This window comes from Genypterus blacodes, unplaced genomic scaffold (assembly GCF_046128005.1).
Source record: "Genypterus blacodes isolate CSIRO-AG114 ecotype Tasmania unplaced genomic scaffold, CSIRO-AGI_Gbla_v1 ptg000348l_1, whole genome shotgun sequence".
In the NCBI taxonomy this organism is placed as follows: Eukaryota; Metazoa; Chordata; class Actinopteri; order Ophidiiformes; family Ophidiidae; genus Genypterus; species Genypterus blacodes.
The window spans coordinates 2,015,455-2,034,616 of NW_027467132.1; the positions used below are offsets into that span (position 1 = coordinate 2,015,455).

The following is a 19,162-nucleotide window of genomic DNA, read 5'->3' on the forward strand; positions in this document are numbered from 1 at the left end:
GAAGAGCGGCCTGCTGACAGCGTAGTGGCGTACCGGTGGCTGACTTAGTAGCTAATTGACTCACTGTGGCTGACTGATTAACTGACTAATTGGCTGATTTGTTGATTGACGCTTCAGTAGCTTGACATTTCTTACTCATTCACTAAGTGTGTTGTCTGGCTGCACACCTGACAGGCTGGATGACTGCTTTAATGAGCAGGCACTGTGTGTTTCTGAGGACCTTGAGTCTTCTGATGCCCTTTCCCTTCAGCCTCGACCTGTTTGTTTTGTGCCAGGTAAAGAAAATACAGATTTAATGCCCCGCCGCTCCGTCTGGCTGCTCCTTCTGGGAAATGCGAGTGTGTATTTTTTCTTCCACTTGGCCTCATATTTCTACAGCCACACAGTAAAAAAGTAGTTTTTTGTTCTTTGGTTGTGGACAGTATAGAACATAGCAAAGACCAAATACCTACCTCAACACTTCGTCTAAGTCATGAAAGTCAAAGTCTTGCAGTGTTTAACTTTGCTTTGTTATAGCAAAGAGCCGGTCAAGCTGTCGGCACACTCTCACTTTCTCTTTCTAATTGCCTCAGTTCACGTATTTCATATATATGTGCTGTAGTAAATGATGTAAACAGATGTATTTGTGTTATATTCGTTGTTTGCTTTATATAGCTGTCCACATTCACACACACACACACACACACAGTCCAGGCTCAGCTCTTTGTGAATGGCCTCAGGCTACCGTGCAGCTCATCCTGGGCGATCCCAGCCGAGAGGTCAAGGGTCACCCGTGAGAGAGGCCGGCCCTGTCCATATGGCCGTATACTGTATGTGTATGTGAGCCTCAAAGCTGGTTGATGGAGTGTGAGTGGCTGCTGGTGTATCGGGTGTGTGTGTTTGATCTTTCCCCATGAGGAAAGAGCTTCTGGCTGTTTTCACTCCAGCCACAGCTTTAATGTAGTGAGATGATGGACAGCGCTCACCTAAAGCCCAACAAGTAGGTCCACATACCATCTGCACAAGGTTTTAAAGCAAGAATCCACACTTTAAAAAGGTGTTTCAGTGATGGATGAAGGTTAGTTCAGTGGTGTCTGTCTCATTCCTATAGAGATGTAAGAGTCTGAGCTCTCCTGGTCTCAAGTCAGAGACAAAGGACTTCTCTTCTCTCTCCTCGTCCCAGGGCTCTGAGACACTGGACACTTTGAAACTCTGCAATTGGGACGAACATGACTGAGAAGACAATGTATCAGAAAGAGTCAAGCATGCTTAATGCTGCTTCATGACTGTTATAGGTGGGAATGAGTCTGTTTCCTTCTGCCCTGACTACAGAGTGTACATGGCCTTGTCAAGGAGAGTCTCCTCCCTCTCTGTCTGCCCAACCTGTCTCTCTCTCTCTCCTCCTCCTCATTCCCTCCATCTCTTTCCACAAGGGAAGCCTGAAATGTTTGAAGCCTTCCCTTTTTTCTTTGGCCACGCTCTCCCTCTCTCTCTCTCCCTCTCTCTCTCTCCCTCTCTCTCTCTCTCTGTCTCCCCCTCTCTCTGTGCTGATGTCCCTGGATGCAGAGTTTTTAATTACTCTCCTGGCTTTGTGCATAACCAATGAAAGATTGAAGGGCACTTCCTTCTGAAAGGCTCCGTTAGAATACGGGGCTTTTTCTGACGCCACCACTTTGAGAGAGGAATACTAATCCTCACAAATGTCACTTTGTGTGCATTTGTGCCGGTATGCTCACCTCCTCATATCTGTGTGTGTATTTGCTGGCCCGGGCCCTAGACAGACAGCGGGGCCGTTGTTTTGCATGTAAATCAGCATTGTGGAGGAAAGGCTTTATTAGATTGGGCGTGAGCGTGTTAGGGGCGGACTGGATGAAGCTCGGGGAGGAGAGAGGTTCATGATGGATTAGATTTCTTTAAGACGGCTCTGAGGGTGAGACGCCTCAAGGTGCCTCCTCCCTGGACTGTCTCAACCCGCTGCTGTGTGTGTGTTTAAGTCCAAAGTAAAGTAGATGGAGCAAGTAAAGAACAGACAGTGATGAAGTGGTGTGTGTGTGTGTGCAGGTGTGTGTGAGAGAGAATTCAAAGGAGATGAGCCTTCAAAATAGAACGGAATAGAAGCGGGTAATTAAAATAATTACATCTAAAGAAGTCTGCGTGTTGATGGAATATTAGTGAGGTATTATTTCATAGGTGTGCCCAGGGTTAATGAGCAGCAGGTGATCATGATGATGGTAATTAGGTCCAGCATGGTGATAACAAGATCTCTGATTGGTTACGTTCTTACTGAGACACACACACATTTAGCTGTTATCTTTCTCTCACTCTCTTTGTGTGTGTGTGTGTCTCTCTCTCTTTCTCTCGCTCTCACTCTCACTGGCTGTCTGTCTGTCTCTGTGTCTCTCTGTCTCTCCCTCGTTCGCTCTCTCTCGCTCTCTCTCTCTCTGTGTCTCTGTGTCTCTCTCTGTGTGTGTGTCTCTCTCTCTCTGTCTCTCTTTCTCTGTGTCTCTCTCACTCTCTCTCTCTGCCTCTCGCTCTTTCTCCCTCTCTCTCACTCTCTCTCTCTGCCCCTCGGTCTTCCTCTCTCTCTCTCTCTCTCTCCCCCACTCTCACTCTCCTGCCCACTCTCACTCTCCCCCTCTCTCTGTCTCTCTCACTCTCCCTCCCTTTCTATCACTCTCTCTCTCTCTCTCTCTCACTCTCCCTCCCACTCTCACTCTCCCCCTCTCTCTGTCTCTCTCACTCTCCCTCCCTTTCTATCACTCTCTCTCTCTCTCTCTCTCTCTCTCTCTCTCTCTCACTCCCTCCCACTCTCACTCTCTCTGTCTCTCTCACTCTCCCTTCCTTTCTATTACTCTCTCTCTCTCTCTCTCTCTCTCTCTCTCTCTCTCTCTCTCTCTCTCTCTCTCTCTCTCTGAGCCACATCATATTCCCTCCAGACAGCTGTTCCTTGTTTCCTGCAGCTGTACAGGCTGGTGTCTTACTCACCACCTCAGATTGTAAAGGCTCTCGTACACGCCGGCCGGTACGCAGCGAGAGTGCGTGGCAGACATTTCCATCTCCGTCAGCATTGTGTTCCGTAGGTAACACTCGCTCACGCAAGGTGCGATAATATGTGCGAACTCATTTCCCCCTACGCAGGAGGAGGAAGACTTCAAAGGCGGGGATGAGAGCTGGGCTGAGTGGATATGAAAGGGATGAGTCTCTAATCTGGTTAAACTTTGCTTGCTCTGTATATTTTCTAGCTGTTTCGTCTCTTTTCTCCCTCCTTCGTCCTACATTTGTTTTGTTTCTTCCAGCTGTGAATCTAACCTGAGCTGCATTTATATGAAAGTGAAAAGAGAACAATGCCTTAGCAAAGAACAGCTCCCCTAAACCAATCTGAGGATTTGCACCTGTTTGCGTTAGGATTATATTTCCTCAGGCTTGTCATCTTTCCGCACGCCGCTGTACAAAATTCCTCCTCTTCCTCGCTCTCGCCCTCCTTCGCCGCCCTCGCTGGCGTCTCTCCGTGTTACACAGGAGGATGCATTTGATGTGTTGCAGCATTCTTTGCACATTACGTTGACTTTGGGGTGTGTGTCATCATTCCAGGTCTTGCCTTAGCGAGCCTGGGGGGGGGGGGGGGGGGGGGCGTCGGCGGCGGCTCCCGGCTTCATCCTCCTGTGACAGCTCCTCTGAAATATGCATGCGTTTCTGCGTGAGGCCGGGTGTCGCGCGGGGGTTAGCTGGAAAGGCCCAGGATGGCAGAGCGGAGTGCTCGGGACACGTTCTCTGAATATTTGATGGTTTTAACAAGCAGGGGGAATACAGGACTAAGCACTTTGTTGGCATGTCGAGGCGAGAAATAATAAAGAGGAGGAAGAGATCAAATATTCAACACTCGGGTGGAGCGCAGGCTGATTTTAGACACAATTATTCCTAATATCAAGACACATTTGACGTAGATTTAAGAGGATTTCTTGTATCTTGTTATCCAAAGACACTTCCTGTTATTGCGTCATCCTCATGCCGCTCCTGTGCACAGAGAGAGACAGACGCTCAGGTGATAGATGGTGATGGAGCGGACCAGAGGATGGATGGATGGACACACGGGTGGAAAGACAGCGGGTGCATAGATGAAGGATGGCAGCTTGTGACTATTACTCATCAAGTTTAAGAGTCCTTGGAGTTTCAGGTGGAGTAAGTGGCTTTCACACTTTCCCTCCTCTCCTGTAGCGTAATAACGTTTCACCCCCAGTGCCCTAGCAAATAAAATGATGATAAATGACAGACAGGGGAGATGAAGAAGAAAGGCCTCTCTGTGTGTGTGTGTGTGTGTGTGTGTGTGTGTGTGTGTGTGTGTGTGTGTGTGTGTGTGTGTGTGGAGGCACAGAGAGATGTCTTAGCTGTGTAGGTTTTAAGGAATTCTGCTCATTAGTCCACTTTATACCAAAGTGTCATTCCCTCCTTTTGTCATAAATCAAATGCACATTGGACAGATCAGCACAATCTACACACACACACACACGCACGCACGCACGCACGCACGCACGCACGCACGCACGCACGCACGCGCGCTAGTTAAGTTAACAGCTTCATGAACTCCGTCTTCTCCTCCTGCCCTTCATGTTGAAATGATCACAGCTCTTCATCAAGTCTCTCTAATGAAAGTTTCATTTCATTGGAGGTGAAGAAATGACAGCTTGTGATGATGAATGAATCCATTCCAGTCAGGACTCCATGGGGCGACTCTTTGTGTGTCCTCACCTCTCCTCAGCAGGGGGGAGGAGATGATGTGCTCTTTAATTGAAGGTGTATATTGAGCGGACTGCCAGCTCCCCTGCTGGTTGCCGCGTGTCGCCTGTTCCCTCCGCTCGGCTGTGAAAACTCTGTCACTGCAGATGTGGATCAGCGTCCCAGCGCTCCGGTCCAGGTTTTACATTTCCCTGGTCTGTGACTGTTAATCTCCTCTGTTGTCTCGTGTGGTAGGAGGATCGCACGGTGACGCTGTAAGGGATGGGCCTTTGGAAATGGTGTGTGTGTGTGTGTGTGTGTGTGTGTGTGTGTGTGTGTGTGTGTGTGTGTGTGTGTGTTGGGAGAAGAGAGAAAAGAGATGGAGAAAAGTTGACAAAACAACTCCTTCTCCCCTCCTCAGCTGCTCGCTCGCTCGCTCGCTCTCTCCATCTCTATTTCTACTCCACCCTTGCTCCCAAAAGTCAGGAGCAGATCAAAGGAGGCCGACATGAAAGGCATCCCTGAGATTCTGTTTTTCCGCCCCGTCTCGGGTTACAGATATGGAAATACAGGATCCCGAATACAGCCTGTACCCGTCTGCACAGGCTGCATGCCTGAACCTCATCTCACCCTTCATCATCTCTCTCTCTCTCTCTCTCTCTCTCTCTCTCTCTCTCTCTCTCTCTGTCTGCTCTTGCCTCTCCTCCGGATCCCTCAGGCTCCCAGGTAGATAGCGGTTGATTGGCAGCCGCTGCGACAGTCAGTGGAACCGGCTGAGAGTGGATGAGTGTCAGTCTTGCTCCAAGGGCTTAAGGCAGCAGCGACGCTACAGCGCCCTGCTGGAGAGGGAGGCCCATGAAACAAGAATCAGTCAGGTCCTCCCTCTCTCTCTCTCTCTCTCTCTCTCTCTCTCTCTCTCTCTCTCTCTCTCTCTCTCTCTCTCTCTCTCTTAACTGAAGCATGTTTGAGTTAAATAGCTTTTTCAAATCACCCCAGAGTTTATCCTGAGCCTGAAAACTGGAGCGTTCTTTTTCATCTCCTTCTTCTACTTCTTCAGCTCCCATCCTGTCATTCGCTCTGCTCTCTCTTGCAGTCTTGATCACTTTCTGGAGGCTTTGGTTTTGATATGCTGTTTTATTGCAGGTTGTAGCATCTTGTCATTCGGGGGCTCTTTAAAATTCAAGCTCTCTCTTGCTCTTGTCTCCTTCCCTTCCTCCTTCCTATCTGCTCTCAATCCTCAGCCTCAGCTGTCACGCCACTTGACAATTAGCCATGCTGCTCCTGTCTGTGCATCACCCAAACTTTCTCCTGCTTTTGAAAACTTTGGAATAAGAACTCTGCCGCAAATATTCAGGAGGGAAAATACGGGGAAAAAAACATGAAAAATGAAATCGACTGAGCTCTTAAGTGTCTGTGACAAATTCCCCAGACGGAGGCAAAGCGTTGGCTGAATGGCCTTCACTCCACGCTTAAGCTGAGTCTCATCAGCAGCAGCAGGTGTTTGTGTCCAGGAGAGCCTCAACCCTTAAGTTGCTACTTCTGCAGATGTAAAGTGTAGTGTACTGCAGATGCTGCTACGCCTCAGAGTCTCTCAATTTAGCAACAGAGCTACAGTCCAACGCTGAACATCTGATGGCGAGGAAGACGGACATCAGGAGAGATCTTGGGGTAGAATTTCTGCTCCCTCTTGTTGGAAGGAGCTCGCTAAGGGTCGTCTTTGTTTGTCCAATGTTCAACTGGAGACACTAGAGTGTTTTGAATGTCTTTAAGGACATGGATGGGATTGAAACATCTGGGTTTGTGGCCGTTACTACCCTGATAAGAGTTAGAGGAGAGATGAATGGAGGGATGGTTGGATAACGATGACAGGAGATCCATGTGTGTGTGTCCTGGTCTGTTACAGTCATATTGGCATTTCTAAGGTACCTGTTCAGATCCAGAGTCCTGACTCTGATGAGGCACACCAGCCTAGTCCAGATGTTAAAGCCTGGTGCGAGAATCCCTTTCCCTCAGCTGTTGTAGATACGATTCTTTTCATTCTGTTCTTTCATAGCCCAACCTATAAATCATAAACCTATATACCTGAGGTCAGCGGGAGATAATGGAGCGTCAAGAGGCGGCGAGAAAAATAAGGAGAGGAGAAGAAAGGAGAAGCGACAGGAGGCCAAATCGGAGTGCAGACTTGGTTTGGTGCCAGGCGGCGGGAAGCCATCAGCGAATCTGTTGGGTGAAGCTGATTATTGGAAATGTGATAATGTGGGCTCATACACAAGCCGGGGCTGTGATTTATAAGGTAGGTTAATTATGGGTAGTGACGATCCAAAGCTCCTGAATCCCACTTTCTGCATAGTTGGGACTATCTGGGTCTCTTTCAGGTTCAGGAGCTGAACAAGCACTTTGAAAAAGCCTGTCAATGTTCAATGGGCTTCAATAACTGAGGGCGCATTTGATTTTTTTTGAAAGCGGAGGGACGGGGCCAGTCTGGGACGGAGCCGCTCTACATGTCTGACACCCTCCCTGTGCTCTGGAGTGTCTGTCTGAAAGGAGGCAAGGAATAACAAAGTGGACCCAATTAGAGGGATTTAAAAAGCAACCACACTTAGACGCCACACTAACAACAATATTCTTCACTCGTCTAAACAGGCAGCTGGCAGGCCGAGGGCTCATTGGGCCGCTAAGTATTCCCAGTCACATATGAATGGGAGGCCTGATTAGTTTGTGGCTAATGATTCACTGGCTCACACACACACACACACACACGGCCAGTGGAAATACATCCAAGGACGGACGTTGACGAACGAACGCCCGTCTGTGTCGTCCGTGTTCACAACCCACTTGGCTTCTTCTTCTTCTTCTTACAGTTCCTAGTCTTTATCACCAACAAAGCCCATTTACAAACTATTCAACCTTTTATTTTCACCCTCAAAACAAGTGGGAACAATCCGGCTGTAACAGTTGTAAGGAAATGAGATGTAGAAAGAAAGCAGATCAACCTTGAGACGTCGATTCATTCAAGAACTTTCATAACATAGAGACATATTTGCTGTTTTTCTCTCTTTCATTTCATTTTCTCCCTCTCAAACACATAAACACAGCAAATTTACACGTTTGCCGATGAGCAAGCCATCAGCGAATTACCTGAAAGTGTCTCATACTCAGGTTCTTATTCCACAGCACTTCCTGGCTGATTGTGTCGGCGTTTTTGTGCGCCAAATTGGTAATAAGCCTCTCCAACCTGAGGAATGTAATTTAAAGCTTGGAGTGGAAGGTGATTAGGGTGAAATGGGTGAAGCGTTCAGTGACAGAGTGCGGCTCGTGATGGCATCGGGCTCGTGTGAAAACATCGCTGCCAAATGATGCAGTCGGCTTTAATCGTAGCGAGCTGGCACCGGCGATGTCGCCCTGAATTACTGGAATGTTAAACCACAGGAGCACACACACACAGAAAGGCATCAATTCAGCTGCATACACAGACACACACACACACACACACACACACACACACACACACACACACACACACACACACACACACACACACACACTCACTCCAGCACCACCTTTGCATATGAATTAAATCACAAAGAAGGGCAGGGGATTATAAACTTGTTTGTATGCAGATTTCTTGGTGTCGCTGTGATGAAAAACAGCAAATGCATCCAAAAATCTGCTATTTTTACCTTCAGACTAAAAGTGTTTCTGCACCGGCTTGGCTCCCTGCACGCGTGGCCTTATATAGCATAGATTTGTAAGGCGTGCAGACGTTTGGAGGGTGTGATGTACGTCCCTTTGTCTCGTATCCCTGCTGCTGTGCGGCTCCTGGCTGGACTCAGGGTTAATCTCATTACCAGAGGCTTATTAACAGGTTGTACCAGGCAGTGCAATAGAAAACCACTTGGCACTGCATCCTGCACCACTACAGGTCCTTTCATCGCTCACCCCACCCCCCCCACACAAACACACCCGACCCCCCACCCCCACTCCACCCTCAGTGTTTCAGTCCAGAATCCAAAGAAAAGGCCTGACTGGCATGGAGTCAGCTCTCTCTCTCTCTCTCCTTCGCTCTCTCTCTCTGTCCCTTTGTGAGTTGGCTCCCGTGATGAGCAGTGTGTTAGACTCTGATAATTATGGGATGCTGTATGCAGATCAGATGCCATGGCAACACATCATCTTTATGGAGATGGAGCAGCTGTGAGAACCAAACCTGGCAACCCAAAACACCCTGCACAGCATGACTGCAGATTTTTGCAAGTGTGTGTGTGTGTGTGTGTGTGTGTGTGTGTGTGTGTGTGTGTGTGTTGCTGCAGGACTTCCAACCTGACTGAGTAATTGAGACTCAGGTTGTTTCCATGTTATTGCACACAGGCTCATTATCTGGATGTGAATTTCAGAAATGCACACACAACACAACATCTGACATACAAACACATATGGAACGAACTTCACCTCTCTCTCTCTCTCTCCCCCTCTCTAATGCACACACACTAACACACACACTTTGTCCCCCTCTCTCCAGCTGGTTGCAGTGTACGAGGAGCAGGATCCTCACAATGGAGGTGACGGCACCAGCGCCAGCTCCACTGGCACCCAGAGCCCCGAACCCTTTGTTGGCGAGATGAACTCTGCCTCCGCCTTCCAGCCCTACCAGGCCAGCAGCGAGATCGAAGTCACACCGTCGGCCCTGAGATCCAGTGAGTCACATTTATCAAAAACCTCAATAACATAACAGCACCATAACACAGATAGAGGTGGTCTCGAGGAAGTGCTGCCATATTTGGGGTGATGTGATGATTTGTGAGACCTACCTCTCCAGAATACATTTCCAAAACAAACCAAACATTTGAATATAGTAAAATGTCACATCTTCTTTTTCTGGGAAGCCCGGGAATCTCTTTCCTTGTTGAGAAGCATGAAATATTGTTTAAAACAGTCTTTGGGTTGCTCTGCCTTTGAGCTTTCAGCAGCGTGACAGCATGCAGTGGGATTCTGTGCCCAGTGATGATGTAATCGGGGCGATCCGCAGGAAATGAACTGGAAATTCAAGAATTTAGGGGTGTAAAGAGACGGAGACGTGAGATACTTATGCTCCGAAAGAAAACCCTGACCTGCAGGCTGGACTGATGCTGGTGTTTACCTGTTTCCTAATACCATGTGTCAATCAAACCTAAGTAATGCTACAGTAGCTGGAGGTGGATTTGTCTCCACCCTTCCAGGCTGTCAGGGCCTTCATGGTGGAGGAATGACAGCTTAGCAAAATGTTCCAAATCTGTGTTTACTTTATGTCACAGGACTTTAGTTCAGGAGGTTTGCTTGTAATTGAGCTCAAATCCAACCAATGTTTCTATCCTGGTTTAAAATAAAGAGCAATAGTTTGAGGGTGAGTGTGTTTTGATACTTTAAACACACACAGTCTGCAGTGCTGTGTGTGTGTGTGTGTGTGTGTGTGTGTGTGTGTGTGTGTGTGTGTGTGTCCAGGGACCGGCAGTGTTCTGAGTCGGACAGACAGGGAGACAGACAGGTAGATACCAAGGTAGCTCATGGAATTGAGACACAGTCAGACACTCGGTCACGCATGAGCAAACACACACAAGGTGGAGATGCTCAAACATACATACACACACACACACAACACACACTTATATACAGTGTATGCACACAAAACGGCACACGCGAGTCAAAGAATGCTGCCAGTGTCCACAAATCCACATCCCATGAAGTGGAACCAGTGAGCTGACAGAGAACTGACACGGAACTGTCGTGAACTTCAAAGGACGTCTAAGACTTTCAAAGCCAGAGCTCATCCAGCTTCTGTCTGTTAGACTGTGGAGATTTATGGAAATGTTGTTAGCTCTCTCACAGCAGCCTGCAGTCTTACACTGGGACCATGTTTGTGTGAGGAATTGCTGCTTTTTTCAAATTCCCATATATGCCTCTGAATCTGTCAATATGCAGGGCGGTGTTTATTCCCACCTGTATTCTGACAAGAAGGCAGACAGGCCGGAGGAAGGAACTCATCAGCTCCTGTATGTCCTCCAGAATCCATGATTACTGGAAGTTTGTTATGTTTTAGGGTCAGAATTCAACTTATATACACTGAACTTAACATTCTGAGGCCATATGAGAGGAAAAGGGAGGAAGAAGTCCAACATTCCGGTGTCCCATCATCCAAATTGAGCAATCACATCCTTTTCGGGATACATGTGAGAAATTAAATTCAATCCCGGGCAAGATTACCTCAAGAACGGCTTCTGATTGCACTCAACAGTGTAAAGAAAGAAACATTGGCAGTGGTAGTAAGAGCTTCAGACCTGGGAGGACATTGGAATACCTGATCCTGAGGAATGAGCAGATATGTTTCGCTTGTTTGGTCTTTGAGGCAGACTTCCTAAGATGTAATGTAATGTTATAATGATCACAATATCTGTTGCCTGCCTCGTTGCTCTCTGCTCTTCACTCATCTGTACATCAGGCAGGTAGAGTTAGTGATGCATGCTTTCCTTTGTGAGATCCATAACATCAGCATAATCAAGCGTTGCATTGTGGGTGTTGGTTTCTCCCGATCACGCGTGCACAGCGACCCTATTCCACTTACAACTTCCTGTTTTGGCGCCTGTATTACCTGGAAAGTGGCCTGATGGGGAATGAGCCAGCGCTTTAAAAGACGGAAAGACAGACAGACTGACGACGGCAACACACACACACACACACACACACACACACACACACACACACACACACACGGTCAGACTCATGAAGAAGACAGACAGGCGTTGGTCCCTCTAGAGATGCAGATGAGCAAATTACTGGCAGCGGTATTGCGTATCAGACATCAAAGTGTTGCCGTGGCGCCCTTGGCAGCTGGGCTATAAGGCCGAGACTTATGTCTATTTAAAATCCTCATCTTTTTCAGCTATATTGATTGTTTCTTTCCCTCCCACAACTCCCAAAGTAGCAGCCTCTCCTCTCCTCCATGTTTCCTCCCGCCCTACACCTCCCTCTCCCCCCTCCCTCTCCCCCCCTCCCTCTCCCCTGCAGTGGGAGCTTATTTTAGATTTCCATGCTAACATGTGCTGCGCAGGTCAAACTGCTAATAATTGGATTTGAGATGAGATGTAAATTACAATAATGAATGTAATTTTCCCGTAATTATACGGATGCCGGCGCCGCCGCCGCCGCTGCCTCCACTCACCACTAAATTCAAATCTCTCAGAAGTAAAAGAAAATGTCTGAAACTTTAAATTAGCAGCGAGCCTTAATGGTTCTTTTGAATGGAATGCTTTTTTGTTGCTCAGTGAGGTGAGGATGTTATTTGAGGCAGTGGTTGACTTAATAGTGGCACTCAGTTTGGCTCTTTTCAAAGAAATCCTGATGTTTAAATACATATTTGACCAGCTCAGTTTGGGCCTGGTTGACCTTCAATGAATCAGTAGTCAGTCCTCTTATTCTACCGTCTGAGTGACACCTCCGTCCATCTCACTGAGGGCAGCTTCAGATCAAAATGAATGAGATTCCCTCCATGTTTTATTACTGCGCTCTGTTTCTGTCTGAAATTCTGTTTGTAGTTATCAACTTTGCTAACTTCAACTCTGCAGCGCTCCAGATTTTTAATTGGACCCACTCAGCTATTCTGCTCTCATTAAGGTTTCTGTGTAGAATCTAATTGGCCGAGGGGGCAGAAGGTTATTCCAATATTCAAGGAGAGATGTGGTGCAACCCGTGGTGCCGCAGGACTGGACTGGACTGGACTGGACTGGACTGGACAGGACAGGACAGGACTAGACTAGACTAGACTAGACTAGACTAGACTGGACTAGACTGGACTCTGAGTTGCCTGAGTGATCATCCAGGCCTCATCTTCACCATTAGTCCCTCGTCCTCCTAACCTATAGCTGGATTGAACTCTTGTTTGCTTCTTGACACTGAATGTCTTTGTTCCTTGTCTTTGTGAAGAACTTCCAGCCCGACACACACACACACACACCATTGAGAATGAGCCCTGATGGTAATTGCTCCGTCGGCACAATCACAAAATGGCAAAAAGCCGCTCAAGTGCTATTGACAGCAGCGCCGACAATGAAGCTGAGTGGCTCTAAAGACAAACGCTAGATCACAGTGATTGCAGTGATACTTCCAAGCTTGACCCCCTGCTGGTCTATTCCCCTCTCCATCCCTCCATATACACTTTATATACCGCGGCATTCAGCTATTTAAAGTGCAGCCATTTAAAGAACTTTCATACTAAAGCTTCTTCTCCTCATATTTATTTGTAAGGAGGAGTGGTGTGCTGACAAATTGCCCGTTCTCTTCACCGTCCTGCTCCTTTGGTCCTTGAAGTTCTGCGGTGACAGGGCTGCTAGGAGGCCATTAGAGAGATTGCCTGCGTGTGTGTGTGTGTGTGTGTGTGTGGAGGGGGAAGTGTGGACAACTCTAGAGAGGAGGGCCTTCATCTAATCAATTTGGCTTAGTGGTCTGCCCGTCCTGCTGCCAGCCAAGGCCACATTAAAGTCACTAAAGCAGAGGAGAAGCACATTGAGCCGGACGCAGCAGAGCTCAGGTTCATGTAGCGTCGTCCACAGTGACCTCCCTTCATACGACCACAGCCTCTAACAATCGCTGACAGATCAGCTTTATTAAACATGATTCTGCTCCAGACATGATGTCTCTGGACTTCCTTTGAACACAAATTATATTATGAGTCATTGGCTCTGTGTTTTTCTAATAACAGGCACTAATTTGTTTTATAATGTTTATAATTTCATCTCGTGTGCCCTCCTCTTCCTCTGAGCTCTGAAGATGATCACATTGAAATGCAGTTCATTCAGAATCTGAGTCTGAACTTATTTGGGATGTGACTTCAGTCAAATTGTGAACAGGTCCAGGTCCAGGTTCAGGGCCAGGTTCAGGTCCAGGTCCAGGTCCAGGTCCAGGTCCAGGTCCAAGTCCAGCTACATGGAATCCAGACACAATTAATGTTATTCGTTACAGTGATTGACAACTCAAAGTATCTTATCAGGTCCCTCTCTCTCTCTCTCTCTCTCTCTCTCTCTCTCTCTCTCCCCCCCTCCCTCTCTCTCCCCCCTCTCTCCCTCCCTCTCCCTCTCTCTCTCTCCTTGTGTGAGAGCCGTTCCCTGACAGCCTCGTCTCTCCTCATAGCGAGCTGCCCCGGCGCTGAACTTTTATTTATTTCCGATTCCTCCATATTTCTCCTCATGTTCACCCCTCCGGTGTTAAAAATGGATATGTAAGCATGTTACTGCGCGTCTGCCTGCCTGAATGTATTAAGACATTTGTAGGCAGTCACATTTCCCTGTACCATCGTTGAATGTAGATATATATAAATTGAGACACTGGTTATTGAAAAAGTCTTAAATATCGGCTCCACTTAGGAACTTAGGTCATATCTCATCTGCTGACCTTTCACTTGATTACTTCAGTGCTGCTGTTGACTGTGTGACCTCACTGTTCAGCCCATAGAACATGCTGTTGTGTATAATGTGCTCTATAATAACAGAAACGCAGGGTCATACAGCACAGGGTGTGTTTGTTTGTTTGTTCACATTCATGGCTGCAGGCCAGTGACCTTCAGTATCTATTAACATCAGGCTGGATGTTTCCATAACAAAGCCATTGATCCACAGCCTCCCCAGGTTTGCATAATACCTCCCTGTATAGCTTCAGTCCTTCACAGCGGAGTGGAGAACACACTCGGTAGTAAAGATGCTTTGATCGCTCAGCAAGCTGATCATTAGCGAGCTGAAAGCACTTTTAAACCCGCCGGCCCTCTCTGAGTTACTGGAGCAGCTATTAGTTATGTCAACTCTTAATCATATGTGCACTCGTAAAGGCAGAGAGACGTAGAGAGGGAAGGAGAGAGAGAGAGAGGCCGAGGGAACACAGGGGGTGCCCAGGGTGGGCCTTTAAACTGCTGATGAGTGGGTGTTCATTTCAGAATATTAGTCATAAAAACACTCATATCGTGGTAATATCATCCAGGGCTTATTACAGCTAATTATTGCAACGACCGGCACTGTTAAATGGTGAAGACAGTGTTGTGGTAATGAAGTGTGAAGTGCTTGGCATTGTAAAAGTCTCAGCTCAGCACCGCTGGGATGCACGACCACTACGTTTCCTATTATTACTTCTGCCAGCATCCCAATAAAGCTGGAGCAAGACAGCTGAGTGTGCGTGTGTGTGTGTGTGTGTGTGTGTGTGTGTGTGTGTGTGTGTGTGTGTGTGTTGACTGCTTTATTACTTCCTTAGCTGAGCGGCGAGGAGTTCCACAGGTTGTGCTGTTGACACTTAAAGTAACGCAGACGCCTGTAAGGTCTTGATTGGGGGAAAGCCGCTTGTTTAGCTTTTTCCTGCGTGCGGTAGCTCACAGAGCGGCGCGGTGACAGGGCGCGACGGAGAGCATGGGAAGAAAGCCAGAGTGTGTTTTCACTGACTGGAGGGTCATCCTGCTACCAAACATGTTTATACACTCAGCAGAATTATGGCTCTGCCTGTCGCTATCTGAAATATGACATCGCCTACCGACGCTGACCTCTCATCCCCACTTAATGTAGTTTGTGTTTATCTGCCATGTAAACACTAATATACACTGGGCATACTGTGTGTGTGTGTGTGTGTGTGTGTGTGTGTGTGTGTGTGTGTGTGTGTGTGTGTGTGTGTGTGTGTGTGTGTGTGTGTGTGTGTGTGTACTGATAGTGGGTCCCCTCTATTTTGAACCCTTTGTGATGCTTTTATAGTGCAGTAAACCCACTGATGCACTTTTGTGTTGCTTTTGCTGCAGCACCGCTATGCACACTGATGCGTCCGGCCTGAGTTGTGTGAGCCGTGCATATTGACACTGTGAATTACCCGTACGTGAGGCAATTTAAAGAAAAACAATGGCCGCACTTGAACTGCTCCAAATCATCCAGATCAGTAATCAATCTGAAGTAATCAGGCTCTTTGTGTGTGTGTGTGTGTGTGTGTGTGTGTGTGTGTGTGTGTGTGAAAGTGATTGCATATAGACACCGATTCAAGACCCATGGCTGGAAATAAATGGGGGTTGAACCTGTGACCTTTCTGAAAAGGTCTGGTTCACCTCACAGACTAAGACCTGCCATATTGTTTTCCATCACAGGAACTCTAGTTTACATATCAGCGGGTAGACCAGCACCAAATGTGTCTCTGTGTCTCTGTCTGTCTCTTCATTTTCTCTCTGTCTCCCCGTCTCTCTTGCTTTTCTCTCTCTGTTCCACTCACTGTTTGTCCGTCTCCATCTGGTCAAGTGCGCTGGCTTAGAGGAGCCATTACCAAAGCTTGTAAAGTCTTCAGGGATATGAGCACATGCTGACCACTTCCTCCCTGTCTATCACCTCAGCTCTCTTTGTCTCTGTTTCTCTCTCTCTCTCTCTCTCTCTCATTTCTTTGTTACTTTTCTTGTACGATTTTAAAGCTCATACATCGATTACAGTCGTCTCTATTGTTACATTTGTTCTATGATCAAACAATGAATTAGCGAGTAGAAATACATCTTGGCAACACTCATAATAATTACGTTTCACTTTAATTGCCTCAATTATACCTGCACTTTTTTTTTTAGACGTTGAAACAGGTTTAACTGTAAATTGGAAACATTTAGAAAGAAAAGTGCTGTTACCACTAAATGTCCCTCCAGGTCTCCCCTCCTCTTCCTCTCTCTCATTAGTCAATGTCACTCTCACCTCTATGGTTCATTTACATTGTGTGTGACATGTCAGAGGAGGGTCACAGTTGGCCAAGGGCGATGTTCTCAACACAATAAATCCACAAAGTGTTGAGGGTATTTAGCATCTCTTTGTCTCCGGGCTCTTCATCCCCACGGACGCACAAACACCTCCTCCTCCACCTCCTCCTCCTCCTCCACCCACCGCTTTAGTCTCTTTGTAAGACACGGCCACCTTCCCTCTCTCTCTCAGACGCCGATCTGTGTCATTGTCTTCCACGGGGAGGTCACCTGTGAAGCTGCGCCGCTTCACAACACATGTGAGGGAAACACGCTGACAGCCGCATATGCTTAGAGGCATACGTGTGTGTGTGCGTGTGTGTGTTTACAGGCACCTAATGCAAACAGACAGGCGTTTAGCTGCATGTGCAAATACACACACACAGGCAGAAGCACCGCGGAGCAGCGGCGGCGTGCATGCAGACAGGTTAATTGCAGTAATTACTAGACGAGGGTCACCTGAGGCAAACGGCTCATCTTACATTGTGAATAAGTCGCTTGATTTGAGGGAAATTATTGAACAAGTTGTTTACAAGGGAAATGACTCTCTACTGCCTGGGTGGAGTTGTTTCAGTTTGTCTAAAAAATAACAAATAGGAGAAGTTTGAGGATTCAGTCATGCTCAGTGTAAAGATGACATTTAGTTTATGAGGGGAGAGAAGAGAGATATAGGTTTGGGCCCCAGCTCTCTCAGACTCCCTCAGACTCCCTCCTCCTGTTTATCATCACATCCACAGATCCTATCGTCCCTGAAGCTCCCAAGCTGGAAATCCCACAACGCTCCCCTCACCCAATTCCCATCTCCCCTCAAAACATAATCCTTCTCCGAGAACTCACTGTGCTCCAGCAATCTGTGCCCTGATCAAGGCAAAATATTTTCTCAGAGTCCGGGTGATGCATTGCTCCGCTGGCCGAATGGTTTCTGTCGGCCATTAGGACATCAAGGGCGAGTTGATTTGACAGTGTGCAGTTCCAAAACTGGCAGACTGCAGCCCCGCTTGCCATTTTTAGAAATGACATGTTGGAATGTTTGGATAGGAGGAGAAGCTCACTCAAGGCTCTCTCCCTATCTTTCTGGCGCAGAGTTGAACTTTGAATTATTAATATGTGCCGAGATGCTTTGGTTGGCTTGCGGGAAGAAGCAGTGGGAACACATGAATGAAGACTTGGAACGTCGGGAAATCCCCCCTTGCTGCATCCTTCCTAACGATGGTGTGGTCTGTTGATTTCTTACCAGCTGCAGATGCTTGTGTATTTATTATGGCAGCAAAACACAAATATAACATTCCACTTGGACAGATTTCAGGTCAGCAGGTCTCTTGTTCAGATGTCAGGACCCTGTGGTTCCTCTTAAAGGAAGAATGTGTTCAAGTCGTTCTCTCAGCGAGCACACACACTCAGACGTCCTTGATCCGGACATTTGCGATTCCATTCGTCTATTTTTTCCCCGCTGGTTCTTTTCTTTTGTGACTCAGAAATGACTTTGAGTCCCACTGTAGATGATGTAACGTGATGATTCAAGCAGCCGTCATTCGTCCTTCTAAAATATTCAGAGGAAGAAATCCAGCCAAGAAAAGTAGCAGCCCGTGTCCTCCCTGGCTCCGTCACGGCCCAGTTTCACTTTTACACCTTGTATTAAAGTGCGTTTGGAAGCGATTGGCGCCCATGCAAATACTTTGAGTGGAGCTGGGATGAGGAGGTGGATTATGATCTCATTCTGGCCTGGACCTATTTCTTTTACACCTGGCCATCATAATGAGAGCCTGACCACTTACGTCTGTGCTCTGGCAGATTGGACAACATTCCAATCCCAATGTGTTCTGAGAGTGTTTACAACTGGGAGCCAAAGTGTCCAATACGTGGCTCAAACACCTTTTCTTTTCTCCACACTTCAAACTTTAGACACAGAGTCAGAGAGAGACCAGTGTGTGTGTGTGTGTGTCTGAAGAATAGAATCTGATGTTCATAAATGTAACTGTGGTGACATCCATGTTTATTCTGTTTCTCATCACTTAACTCTCCATCAGAACAAACATCTGCTGGACCTGATGGCTGAACACGATGAAGTGAAACGAAGAAATTTACTTCTGAAACGTTGCCACTGGCCATGTTTTCCTCTCACAGGGGAGAAGAAAATCCTGCCAAATTGAAGCTGGAACACACATCAGTGGACTTGTGTGGTTCTTTTATCCACTTTCCTTCCTCTTCCTCGCTGTAAGAGCTGAGGAGGGAATCGATTTCCTTCCGTCTTGAAGTGCCGTCGCTGATTCAGCCCCTTCACCTGTGCTCCTGTTGACACGGCCTCTGGTTGACCAAACAAATAATAATGCTTAACCTTTGAGGGTGACTCTTACTCTGGATCCAGTCAGGGCCAGGGTCCTGGGATTGAAGTTCAGGGGAACCATAACACCCCATGTCCAAAGAACTGAGATAGTTGATACTCTGCCAGAGCGATGAGACCTTCAGAGATGTTTGTAAGTGGACTAACAGGTGTCACACAGAGTCAAAACATCTATGTGCTTGTATCCCAGCTTCAGTTTTGCAGACCTACTGTATCTCTAACTGTGTCCACCTGCCCAGACCTCCACCTTTGTGTTCCTCTCTCCAAAAGCTTCCTGTGCTCTTGCCTGTGACTGATCAGACTGATGCACTTCCCAAACACAGCCTCCACATCACTGCCCCATCTGTTTTGTTGATGCCATATTCTTCTTTTGGTCC

At 47.3% G+C, this 19,162-nt stretch overlaps 1 protein-coding gene across 7 annotated transcripts in view; it reads left to right on the forward strand.

Annotated features, from left to right (window-relative positions):
- LOC142988755 (partitioning defective 3 homolog) overlaps positions 1–19,162 on the forward strand; it is a 269,011-nt gene that overhangs the window by 77,124 nt on the left and 172,725 nt on the right. For all 7 annotated transcript variants that reach the window (XR_012960619.1, XR_012960620.1, XM_076137995.1 and 4 more), the window contains exon 3: positions 9,209–9,383. Coding sequence is in view for 5 of the 7 variants with exons in the window: in XM_076137995.1 (XP_075994110.1) it covers positions 9,209–9,383 (175 nt within the window). In the remaining 2 variants the exon portion in view is untranslated. The remainder of the gene's footprint in view (positions 1–9,208; positions 9,384–19,162) is intronic.